At 39.0% G+C, this 25,884-nt stretch overlaps 1 protein-coding gene and 1 pseudogene across 4 annotated transcripts in view; one reads left to right on the forward strand and one right to left on the reverse strand.

The window, feature by feature from the left end:
• Positions 1 to 25,884, reverse strand: part of LOC126215182 (sorting nexin-4-like) — an 80,793-nt gene that overhangs the window by 13,999 nt on the left and 40,910 nt on the right. Inside the window, exon 9 of one of the 4 annotated variants that reach the window (XM_049941848.1) lies at positions 18,180 to 18,347. The exons of the other annotated variants lie outside the window; for them this stretch is intronic. Within the exon in view, the coding sequence (XP_049797805.1) occupies positions 18,297 to 18,347 (51 nt within the window). The 3' untranslated portion in view covers positions 18,180 to 18,296. Of the gene's footprint in view, positions 1 to 18,179; positions 18,348 to 25,884 lie in introns of those variants that run through there. 4 annotated transcript variants of the gene reach the window in all.
• LOC126215547 (5S ribosomal RNA) lies at positions 23,821 to 23,937 on the forward strand (annotated as a pseudogene).

Here is a 25,884-nt window from a genome sequence, read left to right on the forward strand (position 1 = left end):
CTGCCTTCTCTGTATAAGTCCTGTATCCTCTGTTAGTCCTATCTGCTATGGGTCCCACACATGTGAGGAATATTCTACAATGGATAACATGAGTGATCTGTAAGCAATTTCCTTCATAGACTGATTGCAGTTCTCCAGTATTCTACCATACACTGAAGTTTACCACCTGCTTCACCCACAACTACGCCTATGAGAGTGTCCCATTTCGTATCCCTACAAAGTGACACCCAGATATTTGTGAGAGTTGACACATTCCAACTGTGATTCACTGATATTATAGTCATAAGATAACACTTTTTTTCCTTTTGTGAAGTGCAGAAACTTGTTTCAGACAGTATTTGATTATCAATAACTGTATCATCTGCAGGAAGTCTGAGACTACTATTCTTGGCAACGTCATTAATATACAACATAAACAGCAAGAGTCCCAACACACTTCCCTGGGACATACCTGAAGTTACTTTTACAGCTGACAACGACTCTCCAGCCAAGATAACATACCGCATCATCTTCCCTTCCACAAAATCCTCAATTCAGTCCCAGTTTCACTTGATACCCTACACGATCATACTTTCGACAATAAGAATGGATGAGGTAGTGCTTTTCAGAAATAATGAAATATTGCATCTAGCTGACTATCTTGATCCACAGCTTTCAATGTGTCACATGAGAAAAGTGCGAGTTGGGGATTGCATGACTGATGTTTTCGAAATTCTTGCTAGTTGGGATGAAGGAGGTCAATCGATTCATACATCTGAGGTCAGGACATGTTCTATGATTCTACACCAAATCAATGTCAAGGATATTTAAAGATAGTTTTGTGGATCATTCCTACTACCCTCATTGTAAATAAGCATGACTTGGTTTTTCTTCCAACTACAGGTCACTGCTTTTTGTTTGAGGGATCTATGCTAAATTACAGTTATTCAGACACTAACACTTATTTCACTCATCTTTTTAGTTGTATGAGGGTTAAACTGGGACACTTCTCCTGATCCACGGCTGTACATAAATATTTGAAAATGGGGTTAAACATTTCAGCTTTTGCTTTGCTACCCTCAGCTTCAGTTCCTGTCTCAATCATACGTGACTAGACACTATGGTACCACTAACAGCCTTTTCATGTGGCCATAATTTCTTAGGGGTTTTGTGAAAGACCATTACACAATATTCATTTTTTTTCAGAGAAGTCTCGGTTTCATCCAAGCACACGATGGATGCATTTGTGTATCAATGCTCCAAGAACCACCATTATCATTAACACACTGCATCCATCACTGTCATCTTGAAATGAGGTTACATATACAAGCTTGCAAAAATGTTTACAAAGTTGCTGGTGGAAGAGGGTATATGTGTAAGCATATGGGTGAAACCTGAGAATGTGTAAAATGTGACTCTTAGGGAAAATAGGGACTTCTGCATACAAACAGCCCAGGAATTATATCCTATGTTATAACACCATGCCGCACAAAATAGTACAGAAAGAGCTTACCATACACACCCGTTTTGCCTGTGGCTGAAGTGTTAATCCCAAATACATCATTCAAGTTTCCATGCTAGAAAAGAGGAGAAAAATGTGTGAAATTTCAAAGTTGAAAAAAATGTGTTCACTGTGGCTGGGACCTTCTTATTCTTAAAGTCTATGGATGCTACATGGTTCCAAATGCAGTCATAGAGCTACAAATTCTGCATTCCATTTGGTATGCTTCACAGAAATTTGAAAAACTGAAGATACGTGGATCACCATGGTACAGTCTTAGGCTCCTAAAAATTGATTCTACCAACCAATTTAAGGAAGGTTTCTTGAGATTTAATTGGGACCACTTTGAGCTCCACAGCTGACTGGCATTAATATTACACTGAAGTGACGAAAGTCATGGGCCAGCTACAAGCACATATACAGATAGTGGTAGTATCACATACACAAGGTATAAAAGGGCAATGCATAGGCAGAGCTGTCAATTGTACTTAGGCGATTCATGCGAAAAGGTTTCCAATGTGATTATGGTTACATGATGCGAATTAACGGACTTTGGACACAGAATTGTATGTGAAGTAAGATGCACGAGATGTTCCATTTCGAATTGTCAGGGAATTCGATATACTGACCCCCACAGTGCCAATAGTGTGCTGAGAATACAAAATTTCAGCAATTACCTCTCACCTTTGACAACGCAGTTGCCGGCAGCCTTCACTTAATGACTGAGAGCAGGGGTGTTTGCATAGGGTTGTCAGCGCTAACAGACATGCAACAGTGCACGAAATAATGGCAGAAATCAATGTGGGACGAACGACGTACACATCCGTTAGTACAGTGCACCGAAATATGGCGTTAATGGGCTATGGCAGCAGACAACCTACACAACTGCCTTTGCTACTGGCACGACACCACCTGCAATGTCTACTGGGCTCGTGGGATCAGTTGGACCCTAGATGACTGGAAAATCTGTGGCCTGGTCAGATGACTCAGTTGGTAAGAGCTGATGGTGGGGTTCAAGTGTCGTGCGTACCTCATGAAACCATGGACACAGGTTGTCAACAAGGCACTGTGCAAACTGGTTCAAATGGCTCTGAGCACTATGCGACTTAACTTCTGAGGTCATCAGTCGCCTACAACTTAGAACTACTTAAAACTAACTAACCTAAGGACATCACACACATCCATGCCCGAGGCAGGATTCGAACCTGCGACCGTAGCGGTCACGCGGTTCCAGACTGAAGCGCCTTTAACCGCACGGCCCCACCAGCCGGCTACAAACTGGTGGTGGCTCCATTAGAGTGTGAGCTGTGCTTACATGACATGGGCTGGGCCCTCTGGATGATCAGTTATGGACATCATGTTTCCAAACAGTGGTGGAATTTTCACGGCTGATAATGCGCCATGTCACCGGGCCACAATTGTTTGTGACTAGTTTCAAGAACATTCTGGACAATTCGAGCGATTGGTTTGGCCAAACAGATTTGCCAACCTGGATCCCATTGAACGTTTATTGGAGCACAATTGAGAGGTCAGTTCATTCACAAAATCCTGCACAGGAAATACTTTCGCAATTATGGATGGCTATAGAGGCAGCGTGGCCCAATACTCCTGCAGGCGATTTCCAACGACTTGAGGCCACACCACGTCAAGTTGCTGCACTATAGTAGGCAAAAGGATGTCGGACACGATACAAGGAGGTATCCCGTGACTTTTGTCGCCTCAGTGTAATGATTAAGCAGACCCACCACAGCTATGTTACAGTCAACTTCATTCATTAGAACATCAGTTGCTGAGTCATGATTTTAGAGGCAAAATCTGGAAATGATGGCCATACAAACATTCTGCCAGCTGCCTGGCAGAAGTGTGGCAAGCAGTAAGTACCTGGAACACAGTATGTTGTGTGCTCAACACGTTTCTGTCAGGTGGGCGGCAGCATGTTTACATGGCCATCATTTACAGATTTTATGTCTATTACATAGCACAACTAGTACTCTTAAATCTCTGGCATTATTCGGCCACCTGATCTAAAAAACAAAACTTGTTATGATACAATAAATAACAAGGTGTATACATGGAGGTGAAAAGAGATACCTGGATTTCCCAGTTAAAAATACACTTTTCCTCAGGTGAAAATACACTTCACCCTGGGTGAAAGTACGTTTTTATGTATTAAGTTACAATACACTTTCCCTAAAAGCTGTAAAACTTACCAATCCTTTGAATGATACAGGTTTTACACACCAGCATAGAACTTCCCGACACTTTACAATATGAAACCCAATAAAAAATGCATTTTGGAAGGATCTTTGATTGCGGAAACATGTACACTGCATATTTTCGTGTTATGGGAGTATTAATACGAATTCCACCAAATACAGCATGGTAACTTCCGAAGCACTGAAACCGAGAATGTGATGTGGTTTTGTTAGCCAGCCATAGCTCATGTCAAGTGATCTCACCAGCCAATGACAGCAAATTTTCAGAGCATAGGATATGATGTAGTTGGCACTACTCACTTTTAAGTAGTGCAAACACACAGATATGAGACACAAAGTAGCTACTACCCAGTGAAAGTGAGGAAACAGGAGCAAATCAACCCACAATGTATAACCACCAAACATTTCGAACTTGTCTTAAGTCAAGGAAGAGTTTTATACATCGGACAGTACCATTAGAAGTCCAACCTGAGACCTGCCGCCTACCTTTTTGATTGGACACACTGAGAAAAACAAACCTGCACCCCAAAAAGGAACTCTGAAGATAAGCAGTGTGAATGTGGAGAGAGAGAGAGAGAGAGAGAGAGAGAGAGAGAGAGAGAGAGAGAGATACTTCTGTGCAATGACAAGGCCATTAAAGCTGCAGAGTTTTGGAAGAAGAGAATTCAGACGTTCTTGCCAGGACACGTAAAGTAAGTACACAAACAGGAAAAGTTAATGCTTTAAGTTACTATACATTACATACAGTATGGTTATAACAAAAACCTAAGCTTTCACATATAATATTTGTCGCCCCACTAGGGTGTGGTTAGGCTGGATCCTAAGCATGATTATAAATTTCAATTTCTAGGTTACCTAGCTGAATAAATGAGCCTTTGAGCACTTTTCAACAGGAAAGTCAAATTGCTCAAGTACTCACCTCACACTTTTTCCTTGAGAACAATTATACTTTCTGCTATCGTTATTGCATAATTTGTAATCTATGAAAGAACTAAAAATAAATATGAAAACTCTTCTTGAAGCTTGGCCTATTTTTAGGATGTGATACTTTTTATATCAAACACTGATGCACCAACTTCCCCCACGAACCATGGACCTTGCTGTTGGTGGGGAGGCTTGCGTGCCTCAGCGATACAGATGGCCGTACCGTAGGTGCAACCACAACGGAGGGGTATCTGTTGAGAGGCCAGACAAACATGTGGTTCCTGAAGAGGGGCAGCAGCCTTTTCAGTAGTTGCAGGGGCAACAGTCTGGATGATTGACTGATCTGGCCTTGTAACATTAACCAAAACGGCCTTGCTGTGCTGGTACTGCGAACGGCTGAAAGCAAGGGGAAACTACAACCATAATTTTTCCCGAGGACATGCAGTTTTACTGTATGATTAAATGATGATGGCGTCCTCTTGGGTAAAATATTCCGGAGGTAAAATAGTCCCCCATTCGGATCTCTGGGCGGGGACTACTCTAGAGGACGTCGTTATCAGGAGAAAGCAAACTGGCATTCTACGGATCGGAGCGTGGAATGTCAGATCCCTTAATCGGGCAGGTAGGTTAGAAAATTTAAAAAGGGAAATTGATAGGTTAAAGTTAGATATAGTGGGAATTAGTGAAGTTCGGTGGCAGGAGGAACAAGACTTTTGGTCAGGTGATTACCGGATTATAAATACAAAATCAAGTAGGGGTAATGCAGGAGTAGGTTTAATAATGAATAAAAAAAATGGGAGTGCGGGTTAGCTACTACAAACAGCATAGTGAACGCATTACTGTGGCCAAGATAGACACAAAGCCCATGCCTACTACAGTAGTACAAGTTTATATGCCAACTAGCTCTGCAGATGATGAAGAAATTGATGAAATGTATGACGAGATAAAAGAAATTATTCAGGTAGTGAAGGGAGACGAAAATTTAATAGTCATGGGTGACTGGAATTCGTCAGTAGGAAAAGGGAGAGAAGGAAACATAGTACGTGAATATGGATTGGGGGGAAGAAATGAAAGAGGAAGCCGCCTTGTAGAATTTTGCACAGAGCATAACTTAATCATAGCTAACACTTGGTTCAAGAATCATAAAAGAAGGTTGTATACCTGGAAGAATCCTGGAGATACTAAAAGGTATCAGATAGATTATATAATGGTAAGACAGAGATTTAGGAACCAGGTTTTAAATTGTAAGACATTTTCAGGGGCAGATGTGGATTCTGACCACAATCTATTGGTTATGAACTGCAGATTGAAACTGAAGAAACTGCAAAAAGGTGGAAATTTAAGGAGATGGGACCTGGATAAACTGAAAGAACCAGAGGTTGTAGAGAGTTTCAGGGAGAGCATAAGGGAACAATTGACAGGAATGGGGAAAGAAATACAGTAGAAGAAGAATGGGTAGCTCTGAGGGATGAAGTAGTGAAGGCAGCAGAGGATGAAGTAGGTAAAAAGACTAGGGCTAGTAGAAATCCTTCGGTAACAGAAGAAATATTGAATTTAATTGATGAAAGGAGAAAATATAAAAATGCAGTAAATGAAGCAGGCAAAAAGGAATACAAACGTCTCAAAAATGAGATCGACAGGAAGTGCAAAATGGCTAAGCAGGGATGGTTAGAGGACAAATGTAAGGATGTAGAGGCTTGTCTCACTAGGGGTAAGATAGATACTGCCTACAGGAAAATTAAAGAGACCTTTGGAGAGAAGAGAACCACTTGTATGAATATCAAGAGCTCAGATGGCAACCCAGTTCTAAGCAAAGAAGGGAAGGCAGAAAGGTGGAAGGAGTATATAGAGGGTTTATACAAGGGCGATGTACTTGAGGACAATATTATGGAAATGGAAGAGGATGTAGATGCAGATGAAATGGGAGATAAGATACTGCGTGAAGAGTTTGACAGAGCACTGAAAGACCTGACTCGAAACAAGGCCCCGGGAGTAGACAACATTCCATTAGAACTACTGATGGCCTTGGGAGAGCCAGTCATGACAAAACTCTACCATCTGGTGAGCAAGATGTATGAGACAGGCGAAATACCCTCAGACTTCAAGAAGAATATAATAATTCCAATCCCAAAGAAAGCAGGCGTTGACAGATGTGAAAATTACCGAACTATCAGTTTAATAAGCCACAGCTGCAAAATACTAACGCGAATTCTTTACAGACGAATGGAAAAACTGGTAGAAGCGGACCTCGGGGAAGATCAGTTTGGATTCCGTAGAAATGTTGGAACACGTGAGGCAATACTAACCTTACGACTTATCTTAGAAGAAAGATTAAGAAAAGGCAAACCTATGTTTCTAGCATTTGTAGACTTAGAGAAAGCTTTTGACAACGTTAACTGGAATACTCTCTTTCAAATTCTGAAGGTGGCAGGGGTAAAATACAGGGAGCAAAGGGCTATTTACAATTTGTACAGAAACCAGATGGCAGTTATAAGAGTCGAGGGGCATGAAAGGGAAGCAGTGGTTGGGAAAGGAGTGAGACAGGGTTGTAGCCTCTCCCCGATGTTATTCAATCTGTATATTGAGCAAGCAGTAAAGGAAACAAAAGAAAAATTCGGAGTAGGTATTAAAATTCATGGAGAAGTAGTAAAAACTTTGAGGTTCGCTGATGACATTGTAATTCTGTCAGAGACAGCAAAGGACTTGGAAGAGCTGTTGAATGGAATGGACAGTGTCTTGAAAGGAGGATATAAGATGAACATCAACAAAAGCAAGACGAGGATAATGGAATGTAGTCAAATTAAATCAGGTGATGCTGAGGGGATTAGATTAGGAAATGAGACACTTAAAGTAGTAAAGGAGTTTTGCTATTTAGGGAGTAAAATAACTGATGATGTTCGAAGTAGAGAGGATATAAAATTTAGACTGGCAATGGCAAGGAAATCGTTTCTGAAGAAGAGAAATTTGTTAACATCGAGTATAAATTTAAATGTCAGGAAGTCTTTTCTGAAAGTATTTGTATGGAGTGTAGCCATGTATGGAAGTGAAACATGGACGATAACCAGTTTGGACAAGAAGAGAATAGAAGCTTTCGAAATGTGGAGCTACAGAAGAATGCTGAAGATAAGGTGGGTAGATCACGTAACTAATGAGGAGGTATTGAATAGGATTGGGGAGAAGAGAAGTTTGTGGCACAACTTGACTAGAAGAGGGATCGGTTGGTAGGACATGTTTTGAGGCATCAAGGGATCACAAATTTAGCATTGGAGGGCAGCGTGGAGGGTAAAAATCGTAGAGGGAGATCAAGAGATGAATACACTAAGCAGATCCAGAAGGATGTAGGTTGCAGTAGGTACTGGGAGATGAAGAAGCTTGCACAGGATAGAGTAGCATAGAGAGCTGCATCAAACCAGTCTCAGGACTGAAGACCACAACAACAACAACAGATGCACCAATAAAATTTTAAAAAATGGCATAAATGGCTCGTCTACTGGGCCAGAAATTTTTCGAAGTGGCTGGTCCTCAAAGTGTTCAGTTTTGAATATGAATCAAGTGTTCCAAGAGTCAAGTAATTCATCATTCTCACCTGTAATGTCATTCATATTCCATAAAAGAAAGTATTTTCCTGCAACCTGTTAGGAAAGTAAACAGTTGTGACATCACACTCATCAAATGCAGTTTGTTGTTCCGAAGTACTGCATAAACTTCATCCTAATGGCTTTGACACATTTTGCTGTCAGCAGACACTTGTGTGTGCACTCTGCTTTATTGTAAATGGTGCATTTTCTTTGCAAGTAAAGTTTTAGTTTGGTGTTATTCTTTTGTTTATGTTTTATTGCTGCAGTATTATTCTGCAGTAGTGAGCTGAAGTAAAATTCTCTGTTCAAGTATCACTCCTTTCCAGTCATAATTACAATACTCAAAATTAAAACAATCCAAAATTCCCGGAATTCTAAAACATTCACAGGTTTTCCCACATTCTTCATGGATGAAAAAATTCATGCTTTTTCCTGGGGTGTATACTCCCAGAATAAATGTATGTCAATACACCTGTGTGGGTCTCATTAATCATCATCAATATTTGGGAGATTTTCCACATTCATCTAATTCTATATTAGCTCATAATGGGTCATTTATGGACTGTGTGACTGTCGCCAAGTTATGAATGCTATTGTGGGTGGCAGTGCCAGCTTTCCAATGTCCACAGGGCTGAGATTATTCTCCAGCCTGAAGGTAATGGGCTGGGTTCCACTAATCTGGCTAACGTGTGATGGTCTGGCATGACAGGGTGGTCTTCAACAGCATTTTGCGTACTCAATGGCTGGTGATTCCTAGTACCCTTTGGAAAACAAACGTCTGAATGTGTCATCAGGCAGCAGCACTTTACAGATGTACTCCGAACATTAGCAGGAATGGGACAGTTGCAGTGAATACTTTCTGCTCTGGAGACCGACTGGCCGAAATGTCAGCACATGAAAATAATGTCGTGGAGTCATGGGCAAGCTTGTGAAATTGTAAGCTGGGGGCCAGTGAAGTGGGTTTTTGTATATTCATTTTCTTGTGCATTGGAAATGTCATGACCCGTTGCCAGTTTTCTAGGTAGATGTCAATTTTAGCGAGCATACAGACTGTTGAGTAAGAAGCCACATAACCGTGTGCAGCAACTGGTTTGCTACAGGAGTTGTGTAACAGATGAAGCAGGATTGCAAAGGGTTATTAGAAGAAGAATAAACTAAGTTTTGCCACAATTGGAAAATGAAGTATAGAGTTCTCGTGGGTCTTTCCTGTCTGACTTTAGACTATATTCCTGTGTTGTTTACAGAAGAGAGGGAGAAGCTGGTGAGAGTGTGTTATCCAGTTCAGTGGTCACAGTGGGGAGCTTTAGAAGGTAGTCAGATTGCTACAGGGCACTGAATAGCATTATAGAGGAAGTGCTGGAATGACCCAGTACGGGTGTAGGAGGGCCTATAAATTACACAGTTCTGCCAACATACATTTGGGAGGAAATCTACGAAGCAGTGTCTCTCACAATTTGCCTCACACACCAAATGGCACTAAGAGTTTTTGATTGGTTGTGGCAGTAACAGGACTTCACCAGACTCTACAGAAGCTAATACTGTACCTTTTAAAAAACATTATCAGCTTTATTTCTAAGCAGCTGACACTACAAAATTTAAATCGTAAAAGTAATGGAATAAATCCATTAATGTGAAGTTTTATAAGCAAACAAAGTGTTAGAGATGGCAACAGAGTTTAATAAGCTTTTCAAAAAGTTTATTCTTTGTTTCTCCACTTCAAGGACTGTTAAGAAGGCAGTTTTGTTAATTTTCCAACTATTCTAATTTTTTTCCCCTATTTCAGATGTTTAGTTTTCATTTTCAACTTATTGTGAGTATGAGTAAATTATTTTTGTCATATTTTCTAGCTTCGTTTCATAACAAGGTAGATACACTGCATTTAATTATATGAGGCTGTAATTGCAGATCACTGAATCTAAGAAGTGGCATCCACAGTCACATTAATTACACGAAGAGATATACTTTGCATATACGATCAAAATATGCATACCTTTTGGATACCAGAGAAATCTACTTTAAAAATACTATGCACATAACTATCAAACTCTTGAGGTACGATAAGTTGTGTGTACTTTTCACCAAATTTAGGTCTTGAGGCAAACCATTATCAGTCCGTTACATCAAAACTCCCAAGATTCAAATCTTGTCGCCTCTTGGAAAAATTTCCACATGGGCCCATGCATGTAATATTTTCAGCCCAACAAATAAATGTTGAGCAAATGACATTTTCCACATTGTAATGATTAGGATTATGATCAATGTAGCTAAAGACCAAAAAGCCAGCTTTTATTTTTTCAGCTCAAAACAATACCATTAACATAGCATGTATAACAGGTTTTTATAACAAAGTTCAAACTAATCTACAATTCAGGTACCAGTATAGACAATACTGACAAAGTAAACAATATAAAACTATTGAATGTGAAACAGTGTACATGGGCAGACATAAGGACCCCGATCTCCGCAACACAGCAACTGTTGCGAACTGTCGCCACGTTCTGCTATCCAGCGGGGAATCGCAATGTTCTCCAGCATATAGAAATGTGCAAAAATGATTTTTGCAGGAAAAAATCTGGGAAAGTAAATTCCAGTACTCGAGAGCAGATTCTCGACATCCCAAAGTGCTTTATTAAAAGCAGCACCACAGTAGCATTTTTTACATGGCTCACACAAATATTTCTTCAAAGTTCAATGAAATACATTTACACCATCACAATGAGATAAAAGTGTTTAACATATGCAAATGTCTTACAACAACAGTTTGGACTTCACCAAAGCTGCAAGAAAATAAGCACATACTGCCAGTGTTACAAATTTCAAAGGCTTTATAATTTACAGAAACACGTACAAACTATTTCATAAAGCGACTTCCGATGAACACTTATACAGAATTGACAAAATTTAGTGCAGCATTTCAAATACATATGTAACAAAATGAAATACCTGTGAATTTATGCAAAAACCAACTATGTATTTCATACAACAATAAAGAACAGCTGCTTCAAACTACATATTTCTTAAAGGAGTAATTGTGTGTTGTAAAGAAACTGGCAAGATATGAAACACATGAATAGTGTCTAAGCTTTTGTCAGTTTCCTTACTACACACAAGTACTCTTTCAAGAAAATTGTTTTCAGCATAACAGCAAATATTTTCACTACTTATTATTAACAATAAAATGTATTAAGTTTCCATGTGAATAATGATAAATGTTACAAACATAGTGCACAAAAACACCACCTCATGGATGAATGATGAGTTTTGGGACCAAATATTGTCCATGTTTCAGAGCAAACAAATGTGAGGCAGAAACACACACTTAGAAACACAAAAGCTCCAATATTTCTTGCTCATTTCAGTTTTTTACAAATCGGTTTTCATGAAATCCAACGTCTAAAAAAGACGTACATATTTTGATGAATGGTTCACATGTACATTGAAATTGAAGTTTTTTTTTTTTAAAGGAAATCATATATAATTCTCAATGGTAGTAGTCTTAGGACTTTCTGCAAATTAAAAAAAAAAATGTATAGGCCAAAGGTTTTAACATCGCATGTTCTGTTCTTATGTCTGATCTTCGTGTAGAAAAGCAGGAACAACTGTTTCACATTGTCCAGGCCTCCAATGCCTTTTGCACAAAGTAAATGCTAGGCGAACAAACACCAGATCAATATTATCTATAGGAGTAAACTTTATAATATTAAAATCTGCCTATGAAGCTCAGCAGCCAGTGTGCGTGGCTTCTATGCAGAATGCCCGGGTTCGATTCCTGGTGCTGCTGTGGATATTCCCCGGGTGGGAGGATTGGAACAGGATTAACTCAGCCTTGTGATGCCAGCTGAGAAACTACTTGAGTAGTAGCAGCTCAGAGACAGAGAAAGCCAACAGTGGCTCAGAGAGTGGTGTGCCGACCCCACATTCCTCCGTATCGTGTTTCATGACGCCATTGCCAGTGGACAACATGGCAGTCAGTCAAATCCCAATTGGCCCATCATGTAAGAATGCAGAGCTTCACTTTTGTTTTGCTTAATATTACAAGTAAAAGCTGGCATTCCATTTTAAAATAATTACTTCAGCTCATCAATAAATAAAAATATGACATTGCCAATTGTCACCCTTTAATGCAGAACCACTTCTCAACAATCTCGTTTCGATATCTTTAAGCATTTAAAACATATTGGGAGCGATATATAAAACTGAATCAGTTGTACTCACGAGGTTACAGTTGTACATTATAAACAACATACTTTCAGTTTCTATTCCCATGCTCTATCTTTAGAATTTTTTGGGTTCAGGGTTCTACAATGCACATCTACTTGTACCTTTTCTCTCATCTTCCAATACTTTCTAATTTCTCATAAAACATAAATAAAACATCATTTAATAGCAAATGAAATAATTTATCAACTGTATGTGTTTCACTGCACTTGTTTTTAATAAACAATTACATTACTCTTCTCACAATCAGAATAACCTTACTCTAAATGAAACAGAGCCTTACCACTGACGCGGGGTGTTGGTAATATGACAGCGACGAGCAACAATAGTGACTTGCAGAAATGAGATGCTGTACACGTAAGATGTTAAATTGCTGAACAGCTTAGTCTTTACTGCATAACCAATTTTGGTAAGAGACCATTACCCGGTACCTGCTATACACAGACCATGGGTACAAGAAAATCAAGTGAACACAATGTTCAAAAAATTGAGCAAAATACAAACAAGCCTTAAAAATTGGCAACAGCAAAAGTTACCTGTATATTTCGCAAGGTGCAGTTTTAAAAATATGTTCATAAATAATATTTGCTCATGCAGAGGTAAATGCATGGAATGGCAATCCAAGGATTAGACAAAATAAAATGGCAAAGAATTGCTATCATGATTAGCATTATCTTTGTACTAAAATACACGAAATTTTTCAAATATACTGCTTTCAAATTCTAGTTACTCATTCAAAATGAAATTTGTATTTTCAGCACAATGTAGTAAAATTCCTATCTCTTCCCTGAGATTCCTGTACCTATCTGTTTATTCTTTATGTAGAATAGTAACACTATTTTCAATTTTGTCTACTATATGTGTTACAATGTTGTTTATATCATGTACATATTTTTGTACCAGTTTACTCTTTGGATAATTATGTAATTGTCTTATGATATATACATGCAAATCTGATTGACTGGCAAAAAAAAAAAATAAAAAAATAAAAAAAAAATAAAAAAAAATTAAGTATTGCTTGTATTTTGCTACAATTTTTTACCGTCCTTTACACCTGTGTGTTTTCCTGTATCCATGTCATCCACAGTAGATACTTTACAATATGTCATTTCTACAATTTATAGAAGCTGTGAAACATAATCCCCAAAAACTAAGACCCTTCACTGAGGTGAGGGGTGAGGTGAGAGTGGAGGATTTGGGGGGGGGGGGGGGGGGAAGAGAAAGAGAGAGAGAGAGAGAGAGAGAGAGAGAGAGAGAGAGAGAGAGAGAGAGAGAGTGAGAGTGAGAGTGAGAGTGAGAGTGAGAGAGAGAGAATTACCAGGAAGAAGTGAGGTAAATCAAATTAATGACTATGCAAATCAAAATAAATAGTAATTGTTTGCTACTGTCAGTAGATGTGCACAAAAGTACAAGAAAGTATCCTAGCTCTCAAACCTGTTACTACCTCAGGGAGGAAAAAGGTCCCAACCCTTGCCTGTTTCCAAATAGCTCTAAAAGTCAGGAGAGTTTCATGCACTTTGGCGTGTGTCCATATGCAGTGCTAAGACTGCTTCACAAAGCTAAGTACTGGCCATTACTCTGTCTCAATTTTATAGTTTTCTTGAGCAAAATTTCCTTTTGATGCAGTTTAAAAAATAGTAAGAGTGGTTTAAAAGCCCACTGACAAAGAGATCACTAGAAACTAAGCATTATCCCAAACACAACATGGGGAAAGTAACTGACTGTACTTTTGAAAGAAAACACCACCTAATTCATCTGTATTTAAGCAAACCAAGAAAAACCTAAATTTGGATTGTTATATCATTGCCTAATGGTTCTGCCATAACCTCTGCACCACCTTTAATGTTGCCAGTGAAAGGAAGGTGGTTATAGATTTGGTGGGATAAGATGTCAAAGGACACAAGACAGAAATCTAAAAACAAAAATGGAGTGTATTCTATAGCTACAGCACAGTCTAGCACACACAGTCACGACACTTCTACTCATTTTTGTTCAACTGTGTGACAGCGTCACTAAGTATCCAGCAAGCTACACTTTATGAATACAATAACAGATGAATGCAAATAGTATCATTTATAACGATTTGTAACATAGTTTTTACAATGTTATGCAGTGCCATAAATATTGACAATAACTAAATATGACACCACATTTATCTTTCTTGAGCTTCCTCAGGACCTTGGAAAGTATGAAACAGTGTGTTTATTTATAATTCTCTTGTAACCTTGAAGAATGTCTTCCTTAAAAAAAAAAAAAAAAAATACTAGTAAACAAAAGATCTGACCTTTCGCAGGAGGGCATGATATACATACTCAACACGAACTTTTGTTCACTGCACATCCAGTCAAATTAGTGAATGTGCAATGCAGGAAACTTATGGAATGCAATACCTACATTATTTAACATACCATATAAACAACCACAACTATAGTTAAAAGGAAAACTACAGATATGTAATGATAAAATGTCAAAAACAATCAAACCCTTTCCTAACACAGAAGAAACCAATTCCGCTACTATTGCTACATCTGAGTCACAATTAGCCAGAATCTCAAACAATTTCACTTTTGAGACAAAAGTAGTTACATTTACAAATATTTGTGCTCTGGTAAGTTCAGTTAAATGTAAGCAAGTGCAAGTCATTAGACTACATTGAAAAGCATTACTTGTCAAGGAAAGTGCCTATCATAACAAGAACCTATAGCAAAATAATATGCCTCTCATGGATGAAATGTATGTTGTTATTTTCTTGATTTCAGTGGTATAAGCTACAATGATATACATATTCAGAAGTATTCCTTCATGAGTAAGTTTTAGCTTATGGCAGTGAATCAGTGAGATCCAGATGTTTATACATTTATTTCACAATCATTCACATCTCTCGATAATTTACTAATGCTTGGAGTGAAAAAATATAACAATTATTTCATTAATTGAGTAGAAAAATAATTAAAAACAAATAGTAATCTTCCATTTGCTTTCTCACCATTAGGGGTGCTAGTGTTGTTCCAACTATCAGATGGTAATGATTTTCAGAGCAGTGAGTGCTGTGACTGTTTGCATTCACTGTTGCTACAGTTACAGGAAATGATTACGAAGTTCCAAATTTCAATGCCTCACATGTCTGTTTTGTGTGACATCCTTGGTCCATAACTAAGGCTTTAACAAGTGGAAATTGCAAACTCTTAACCCCTCCCCCCCTTTCTTTGCAATAATGCTTGGTGTGACTGATAAGAAAAAAAAAACTCATATTTCAATTAAATATAATCTTATATGGATATGGAGTGTGTTCTTTCGGACATGTCCAACAGCTGAAGGTTGTAATGTAATTCTAAATATAATCTGATCTCACTGTATCGTATCTTAATGAAGCACCAGACATACAGCTTTGAATGACATACTATAATGATTTAAGCATTTGTTTACTCTTCCTTAACTTTTTCATAATAAATGGACAACAAAAATTTCACAATTTTGAGTGTCTCTAATAACATGAAAACACTACACTAATAATGATAAATGAAAATGTGTCAACAACCCTCTAAAAAGGATGATATTTAAACTAAACATTAAACTAATAAAGCGAGAAAACAAAAAGTCCTCCAGAAAATTACACTATTTGATGTCTATTTACACTTACAATCAAACTGGAGAACAACAGTTACAGAAAGTTCTGAAAAGCAGTAAATTATATGTACAACTATATATTTTCACACACACACACACACACACACACACACACACACACACACACACACACACACACATACACTCTTCCAAGATACAGCAGTTTTACACCAGTCATTACGCAACTAAATCATCCACACTTAAATGAGACATTTTTTTTAAAGCTCAGACTTTAGGAAATATGCGTGACTCTCACAACGCATATGTAAATCACGTAAAGTAGTAATGTAGAGTAAAACTCATACACACAATATGGGGTAACACAAAATCTAGCATGATAACTTATGATCTCAAGCCAATCAACAGGAGAAGGTAAGCTATCTCCTAAGGTTGGCACTATTCCTGCTAAAGCACCTCATCAAAATGTAAATAGCATACCAAAACATTGTATGATCTACAGGAAGGTCCCAATGAATTATTGCACACCTGTTTATTTTCTAAACATTGTCCTTTCCAAGTCCACTTCATATCATATAACTATTCTCTTTAAAGTTATCTAACTAGCGTTTTAAAAGAAAGTGCAAAGTGCAATAACTGAGCTGCACTGAATTCACATAAACAGCGAGTATGAAACCAGCACCAACTACTTTACACTTTGAACTTCCCGGCAGATTGAAACTGTGTGCCAGCCCGAGACTCGAAATTGGGACCTTTGCCTTTCGCGGGCAAGTGTTCTACCAACTGAGCTACCCAAGCATGGCTCACGCCCCGTCCCCACAGCTTTACTTCTGCCAGTACCTTGTCTCATAATTTACACTTCTACAATCTCCATATAGAATCTCTTACCCTGCCACAAAGTACCACTACTGACCAAGTGTAATGTATACCATTTGTTTACATATTTTTAGCCCTGTCCGAGTTCTGCAGAGAGCAGAGTGAATTACTTCCACTGTACAAATGAACAGCTGAGGTGAAGGTAGAGAAAGAACAGGGAGGAAGGGGAGATGGGAGGGAATATGTTACTGGTGCTGGAAATCTGAACTAAGAAGTGGCCATTGGGTTTTACCTCAATCCAGAGTAAAAACATATTTCAAAACTGGGGTGTAGAAGTAAGAACCCTTAAAAATTGCACATGATCTACAACTTCAAAAAAGTTCACACAATATTTTGAAACAGAAAATTCAGCACTAGCACTAGGAACACTTCATCATTCAAATATTTATTTTCTGAAGTTCCTGCAAATAGAAACTCATACACTGCTTGCCAGCAGTCTTTAGACTTTTGCCTATTACAGTGTAAAGCATTCTGAGCTGGCAAAAAGGTGAACAAACAGTCCAGGAATATTTTATGGTTGGGTAGATTGGGAGGGGGGGGGGGGGGAGATAGATAGATAGATAGATAGATAGATAGATAGATAGATAGAGAGAGAGAGAGAGAGAGAGAGAGATACCGCTTACAACTATTCCAATTAATCTCAAATCAAAGACAAAGTTAATCTCAAGACATGTCAGAGTTTCCTTTGTTACATTATTACACAAAGGAAATAAACATACCAAGGAATTTTCCACAAGCCTTTACACAAAGAATTTCATTATTAATTCCACTGTTTCTTTAAAAAACCTACAGAGACTCATCAGGATCAGTACATCAGTATCACATAAATGTGATTTAATAAATAATGTATGTAACCAAAAGGCTACATACCAAAATAATTACAATAAATACAAGTTAATATTACAGTCAAAGCAACAAATAGTTTTCCAAACACTACTACATTTCAAGTTTGCTTTTAGCACACAGGAATAAGTGATCCTTAATAGTTTTACACAATCACTACCCTATAATTTACTTACAATTCAGTGAAGATTGTCTTTTAGCAGTATTTAAATGACAAATATACAAGTTCTTAGACATCATCTAGTCAGTACAAACAATGTTTCCTTTACACAAATTTCAGGAAAAATTAATAAATCAGATCAAAAAAATACATCAATTTGCTAATTTATTGTCTACAAAGACTATCTCCATCCAATGCAGTAGTTTTCAGATATAATATATATAAAAGTTTCGCAACATAATTTGGAGTACATTCATTCCCAAAATATCCAGAAATCTGTGAAATGAACATATGACAAGATGTCTAAACTAATGGAATGCAATTTTTTTTCATAGCACGAATGACAAGCTCCAAGAAATAGCAGAATATTTCTGAAGGGCAATGACGCCTTTTTGAATATTCAAAAGGCTAATTACTTATGGGATCGCTTCCAGACAATCCCTAATGTGGGTCCAAGTCTGAAGGCCCTAAAACCAAATAAAGAAAATTAAAACACTAACAACATTCTCAGATGGCATCAGTAGCTGAAAAGTGGAGAATTTAATTTCACAGTTGTTCGGGTGTAAGTTAAGAAAATTATCATTTCCAGCCAATTGTTGCAACTGTTATTTTTATTAGTTGCCATTATCGTGTATAAATACATAATAGATACTACAGTCTTCGGACCGTAAAAATAATCCTGATGTAAACGTTACACTGCAGATCCTTCCTTGTTTAATATTACCTCTTAGACTTATTTCACACTGAGCTTCAAATGTGTATAGTCAGACACAGTAATAACCTTACATTTTCTTGTCTTTCCTGGAGTTGGCAGGTTAACTGTATTGTGTCTTTCTTTACGTGCACACATGACACTTTTCACAGAAACATTGGTAAACTCAGATGTCACTGCTGCAAGTCCTTTTACCAGTTGCTGTGGATGTTTTTCTGATAACTTTGGAAAAGCATTGAGACCTAGAATTTGAGACAGCATTTACAAACCAAGACGACATGTACCAATCAGAACTCGCCAGAACACTGTGCACAGAATTGTTCTGAGAAAGTGACTGTACACGAAGATTTGAAGTAAGAAATGCATGGCGGAAGCATTTAGCATACGGATCAGCACAGCCATTGCTGTCTTAATGCTTCAGAATGTCTTAAAGCTTCATTAGTGATAGTCTAACACAAAATATCTAATACATAATTAGGGTCTACTTCCAATATAACAACACAGGTAAATGTGTGCTATGACTGCTGAATAATTGCTATGCATGTGTTAGTTTACATCAGGTTTGTTCTTATGATGAATAGAGTACAGTGGAAGGATGCAGAGAGCTGTAGTTATTATTTGTAGAACAAAATTAGAAAACCGCACCAGTGTAATGTCAATAACTGAATAAATTTTGGAGAAGAAAGTGTAGACCTTCAGAATAAACTGGTGATTAAAATTGTAAGCTTGACTTAAAACTCAGATTCTGATAAAGAAATGGATGAGATTAATGAAATGTGGGATATTTAGAAGTGATTGACAAAAATGCCAAAGTAAGGGCGATTAATGTAGTAAAGGATAACTTCAACAGTATAACTGGCTTAGGAAGGAATGAGGAAGATAACAGCCTTGCCAAGATAAACTAGAAGGGCAACTGAAAGAAAAATAACAGACAGCACATACAATGACTGGACAAAAGTGGAGAGAGACGTGATAGAAGAACTATACACAAAGCAATGTGTTGCGGCCTTCAGACCAAAGACTGGTTTAATGCAGCTCTGCAAGCTAATCTATAGTCCTCATCTACATATAACTACTGTAACTCACAATCATTTGAATATCCATACTGTATTTGAGCCCTGCCCCCCCCCCCCCCCCCCCCGTCCCACACACACACACACACACACACACACACACACACACAAAAACACACAATTTTTACACTTTCCTCCACTACCAAACTGATGATTACTTGATGCCGCCGCACATGTCTGACCATCCAATCCCTATTTTCAATCAAGTTATGGCGAATATTTCTCTTTTACAAAATACAGTATTCAGTATTTCCTCACTACTTATTCAATCTACCCACAATCAGGTCGCCACCTTCTTTGCAGGTATTGCTTACAAGCAAATCTGTGGTACAGCAATGGCCACCTCCAGGGCACCATTCTACACCAGCCTATTAGTCTAGATTAATCCTTACTACCAACCCAGAATTCACAAAGCCTGACCTGAACCGAGGGCAATAACACCCTATCCACATTCCTCCAGAACCTCAATGCCTTCTCCCGCATTTGCTTCACCTGGCCCTCCTCATCCCAATTAGCCCCATTCCTAGATGTTTACCACCTCAAGGACAGTTACATCACCTCTGTCCACATCAAACCTACCAACCACCACCAACAATACCTCCATTTTTACAGTTGCCACCCATTCCACGCCAGGAAGTCCCTTTCATACAACTCAGTCACTCGTGACCATTGCATCTGCAGTAATGAGAACTTCCTTTCCAAATACGTAAATGGTCTTGCTGAAGCATTCATGGGCAAAAATTACTGTCCCCCACCTCATCCAGAAACAAATCTCCCGTGCCTTGTCCCTTCAGTCACCAACCATCCCTGATGTATGTCCTTGTCTGGCCACAAAGCAGCACCCTGCTTGTTACTCAGTACCACCCAGGACTGCAGCAACAATCACATTCTCGACCAGGGTTACAACTATCTCTTGGCGTGCCACGAAATTGGAAACATTCTCCCTACCATTCTCAGAGTACTTTTCTGCCACCTAAACACCACCTTACCCATCCATATTCCACTACTGCCCTGAGCCCCTTGCCCCGTGGCCTCATATCCACATGCACGACCTAGCTGCTAGGCTTGACCCATACCCACTACCACCAACTCCAGTTCTGTCATACCCACTTCCTACCCAAATGCAGGGTCACTTGTGATAAATCAGCTTAGAATCAACCACTGTGCGGCATTCTGTGAAGGCAAATCAAATACGAACAGGGATTTTGTTTCTGAGGCTAGTTGCATGGGGGCCTGTGCTTCTATTATGCTTGAGGGAAGCAGTGAGACCAACAGGAAGTGGGGTTAGTTGGCCATTACACATTCTCAACCAAAGGAATTTTTCAGAGATTGATGACAGTCCGGGGACCACACACTATCAAGAACTCTTGTGTGTGCCTTGTGAGAATGAGTGGAAAAATTGGACACAATGTCCTCACAGCAGCATTATTATGGACCAAAAATATTCGGTTTGAGACATTCTTGAAGGCTGTTGAAGTGTGAGTGTCTGAAATTGCAGAAGGTAAGGTCTGTCAGAGGGTTACTGCAAAGTCTGCAAAAGATGATACATTTTTTCAGTGATCACCTGTGACAAGACATGTGTCCACTGCTACACTTTCGAGTTGAAATAAGACAGTATGGAGTGGGCGGATGAAAAGTGAGAGGCCCCCAATGAAATCTAAAACTCAACTATCAGCTGACAAGGTTCTTTCATACATTTCTTTGACCACAAAGACATTTTGCTCACAGATTCTTTGCACCAGTGATGCACAGTCAATTCTCACTTCTGTGAGCTGTTGAATGACCTGAGGACTGCATATCACCACAAAAGATGAGACTGACCAATTTGAGAGGCTATCCTCCTCCCCATACTGCTCTTCTAATGGTCTCGAAACTTTAAGAACTGCTCTGGACCTAACTTGTTCTTCCTCCCCACAGTCCGGACCTATCACCCTGTGATTTTCATCTGTTTGGGGCACTTTGAGGGCTACAATTTGAAGATGATGAGGGCATGGAAGGGTTCATGTACAATTGACTCTTGACACAAGCAGCTTCATTCTACCAATTCTGAAATAAAAAATCTTCTCTTCTCACAGGGAGAAATTTATCTCTAAAGTAGGAAACTACATAGAAAAATAAATTATATTCACTTTTTTTTCAATAAACAATTTTTTAAAATACAATTTGATTTATATTTGATTCATCCTCATACGTAGGCACAAGCACTAACAAGCTGTCCATAAGCATAAATGACAACCACTAAACTGTGACCAAGATGCAGATGGACCCCACAGTTGTCTAGCATGCTGCCCATTTGGATTCTGCCCATCAACACCCACTTTTCTGAATTGTGTCGGTAGGCAGTCTCTTAATACCCCCTGGCCTCCATCTCTGCTAATCCTGGTCCTCCGTATACCTCTATACCTATCCCTGGCCCCACTCCAGTAGTACATACACCTATCCTGCCAATGCACCGGCACAGTCCTTTCCCATTCCCTATTTCTCTCCTCTCTTCCCTCTCGAGGCCAAGAGGGTTACAAGAATGTAGGCTATAGTGCAGGAAGAGTTCTCACTTGTGCACTTCAGGGAAGCTGGTGTTGGTGGGAAGAATCCATATGGCACAGGCTACGAAATAGTCACTGAAATACAGAACTTTGTGTTGGGTGGCATGGTCAGCAACTGGGTGGTCCAGCTGTTTCTCAGCCACAGCTAGCTGTCTGCACGGATGGCCACCGACAGCCCACATAGAATGCAACATAGTTTGTGCAACACCCGACTGGTTTCACACATAGTCCTGCTGTTGATGGGAGAGGAGATGCTAATGACCAGATTGGAGAAGATTGTGGTGGGAGAATGTACAGAATAAGTCTCGCATCTAGGTCTATTACAGGGGTATGAGCCATTAGGCAAGGGGTTGGGAGCAGAGGTTGTGTAGGGATGGACGAGGATATCGTGTAGGTTTGGCAGGAAGTGGAATACCACTGTGGGAGGGTTGGGAAGGATACTGGGCAGGACATTTCTCACTTCAGGGCACAAAGAGAGGTAGTCGGAACCCTTGTGAATATTGTGGTTCAGTTGCTCTGGTGCTGGTGGTACTGAGTCATGAGAGGAATGCTGCTCTGTGGCTGGATGGTACGACTTTGGGAGGTAGTGGGTGACTTGAGAGATAAGGCATGGGAGAGAGATTTCTGTAAAAGGTTTGGACAGTAATTACTAGAGACTGGACTATATGCATTTGTATCTTTCATATGCATTTGCATATTTAGCTCCTTTTTCACCAGTTAATGCATATTTTAATTAAAAATTAGTGACAATGAATATTTTCGCCCTATATTTATAAAATTTAAAAATGTAGACGGGCGGTCACCACTGGGCCACTGCCTAACAAAATCATTACAGAAAAGGAACAGGAACAGACAGCCGAGTCAATGCTCCCGCGCCCGCACCCCGTGTTAATCGCCTCTGCTGTACACCTCGGAAACACTTAAATTAAGCTATGCAAGCTTTTAGTCGTACATCCATAGTTTCAGTTCAGCTTTCTATTTACTTGTACACAGTTGAATTTGTTTACAATTTGTAGTGTGTAACGTGTTGTGTGCCATGTCGCCCAAAAAAAGAAAGTTCATTTTGTGGATAGCTGACCATCCTGGAACATTTACATATGATGGAATTGTTTTGCATTGTCAAGTTTGCGAGAAAAATTACTCGTGCAAAAAAAGTTTCAAACAGACCAGCATGTCAAGATGAGTCTTCATATCACAGGAATGCAGAAGAAAAGACCATAACAACAGCTTCCGACAACAGCAAGTTGCAGTAGCAGGGATTTGTCCAAAGGTAATCAAAAAAAGTCAGTTTAACATGGATCTATGTGAAGCATTCATTGCAAGCAATATTCCTTTTCATAGACTTACAAACACTATCCTCAAAGGCTTCCTGCACAAATATTGCTTAAATCAAAATATACCAGATGAATCAACACTGCGTAAAAATTAAATACCGACAATTTATGTAAACGTTCTGGAAGAAATACACAATGAACTCAAGGACAGCATTATCCGGCTTTCAGTTGACGAAACTGAAGACACTTGGTGGCTGTTACATTGCAAATTTCATTGTTGGTGCTTTAAAAGAAGAGCCTCCTTCTTCCTATTTAGTGCCCTCCAAAGAACTTGAAAAGGCAACGGCCTTGCCACAGTGGATACACCGGTTCCCGTGAGATCACCGAAGTTAAGCGCTGTCGGGCGTGGCCGGCACTTGGATGGGTGACCATCCAGCCAACATGCGCTGTTGCCATTTTTCGGGGTGCACTCAGCCTCGTGATGTCAATTGAGGAGCTACTCGAGCGAATAGTAGCGGCTCCGGTCAAAGAAAACCATCACAATGACCGGGAGAGAGGTGCGCTGACCACACGCCCCTCCTATCCGCATCCTCAACTGAGGATAACACGGCGGTTGGATGGTCCCGATGGGCCACTTGTGGCCTGAAGATGGAGTGCAAAGAACTTGAAAAAATAAATCATTCTACTATCACCACATTTGTGAATGAGAGTATTAGAAAAATATTTCCAGAATCTTCTGCAGATGAAAGGGTGTTTGTGTTTATTTCAGATGATGCTCCCTATAAAATCAAAGCAGGAAAAGCCCTTCAAGTACTTGACCCCAATTTGATTCATGTGACGTGCTTTGTTCATGAAGTACAGCACCTTGCTGAAGAAGTATGTTCACGATTGTGAATGTAAATAAACTTATTTCACCCACAAAGGAAGTGTTTCTAAAGGCTCCTGCTCATATCAAGATCTACAAAGAAAGACTACCAGTGTGGCTTTACCTCCCAAATCAGTGGTAATGTGTTGGGGTATGTGGGTCTAAGCTGTATTGTTTTACAATGAACATTTCGAGGCCATTAGAGGGGTAGTAAATGACTTCGATAGTGCAGTCTTTGCGGTTTGCCAGTGCAAGGAAGCTCTGAATGATTCTGAAATTATTCTAGTGAACTCCTCATTGCCAGAGGTATTCCCAAGAAAACGTAAAGAAAAGTTTGAAAACATTTTAAACAATAACCCAGGCTTTGAACCCTTGGGCCAAATTGACAGTTTTACTACTAGGACAGGTGAACTTTTACCAGAAAAAATATGGGCCAACATAGCACCCATATTCAAATACTGCCCAATTACATAAATTTTTATAGAATGGTCCTTTTCTACCTTTAAAAATGTTTTGGGTGACTGAAGACACAATCTCACTACCAAACATTTGGAACAGTACTTGGTCGTATATATTTGCAGTAGTACAAAAATGAGAAATAAATAGTAAATAATGCTTTGGTCCAACAGTATTAATTAACAGTTAATGCCCTTCAAAAAAATTGATTGTATGTTTTTTAAATAAAATATTATGGAATTTTTGAGTGTGCCCCTCTGCGTGCAATATATCTCAAAGTTGGCCCTGTACGTATCTATCGTTTGGCTGCAACTCACTCTCATTGCATCCACTTGTTACTGAAAACAATAGCAAAGAAGGAACAATTCTTGAAACACGGTATGCATCCCCATTTTGCAAATTTTTAGAAAATAGTCCCAGAAAGACCCCTCTCCTAACCTCAAGCACAGTACTCACTGTTCTAAATGTACCAATTTTTTGCTTGGCCGGCACTCTTCCTCATAACTGATATGCACAGGTTCGACTTTAAGACAAAGAATGCAGTAACTACCATGTTTTTTATTATTTGATCTTACATATTTTGACACTTTTCATCCCTTTTTAAGCATGTTTAAGCCATATTTTAAGGTTTTTATGATGCATATAATCCGGTCTCTAGTAATTACAATCTGTGAAGTGCTCAGTGAGATCCTTGGTATATTTTGAGAGGGACTGCTCGTCACTGCAGATGTGACAGCCACTTTCTGACAGTCTTTTTGTTCTTGGTATCTGCGACTCAGCATCTCCATTATACGCTGAGTAGCAACTATCCTTTTGATAATATTGTAACAATAATTGTTAGTGTGATGCTCATGAATCAAACATGATTGCAAGATACATTTGAATACAGTTTGAATCGACTGAAATCTTGACCTTTATACAACTTCATCATTAGCCACTGCACCACAGTACATAAATTTGGTGAAGTTTGCCAAAATTTCTTTTTCAGCACCTTCCAACAGCATATGTAGTGAAAAACTTCTCTCTGAAGCTGCTCGTTTACAAGAAAACTGGAAATTTTCATTATGTCAAAGGAGAGAAA

This window comes from Schistocerca nitens, chromosome 12, assembly GCF_023898315.1.
Source record: "Schistocerca nitens isolate TAMUIC-IGC-003100 chromosome 12, iqSchNite1.1, whole genome shotgun sequence".
NCBI lineage: Eukaryota > Metazoa > Arthropoda > Insecta > Orthoptera > Acrididae > Schistocerca > Schistocerca nitens.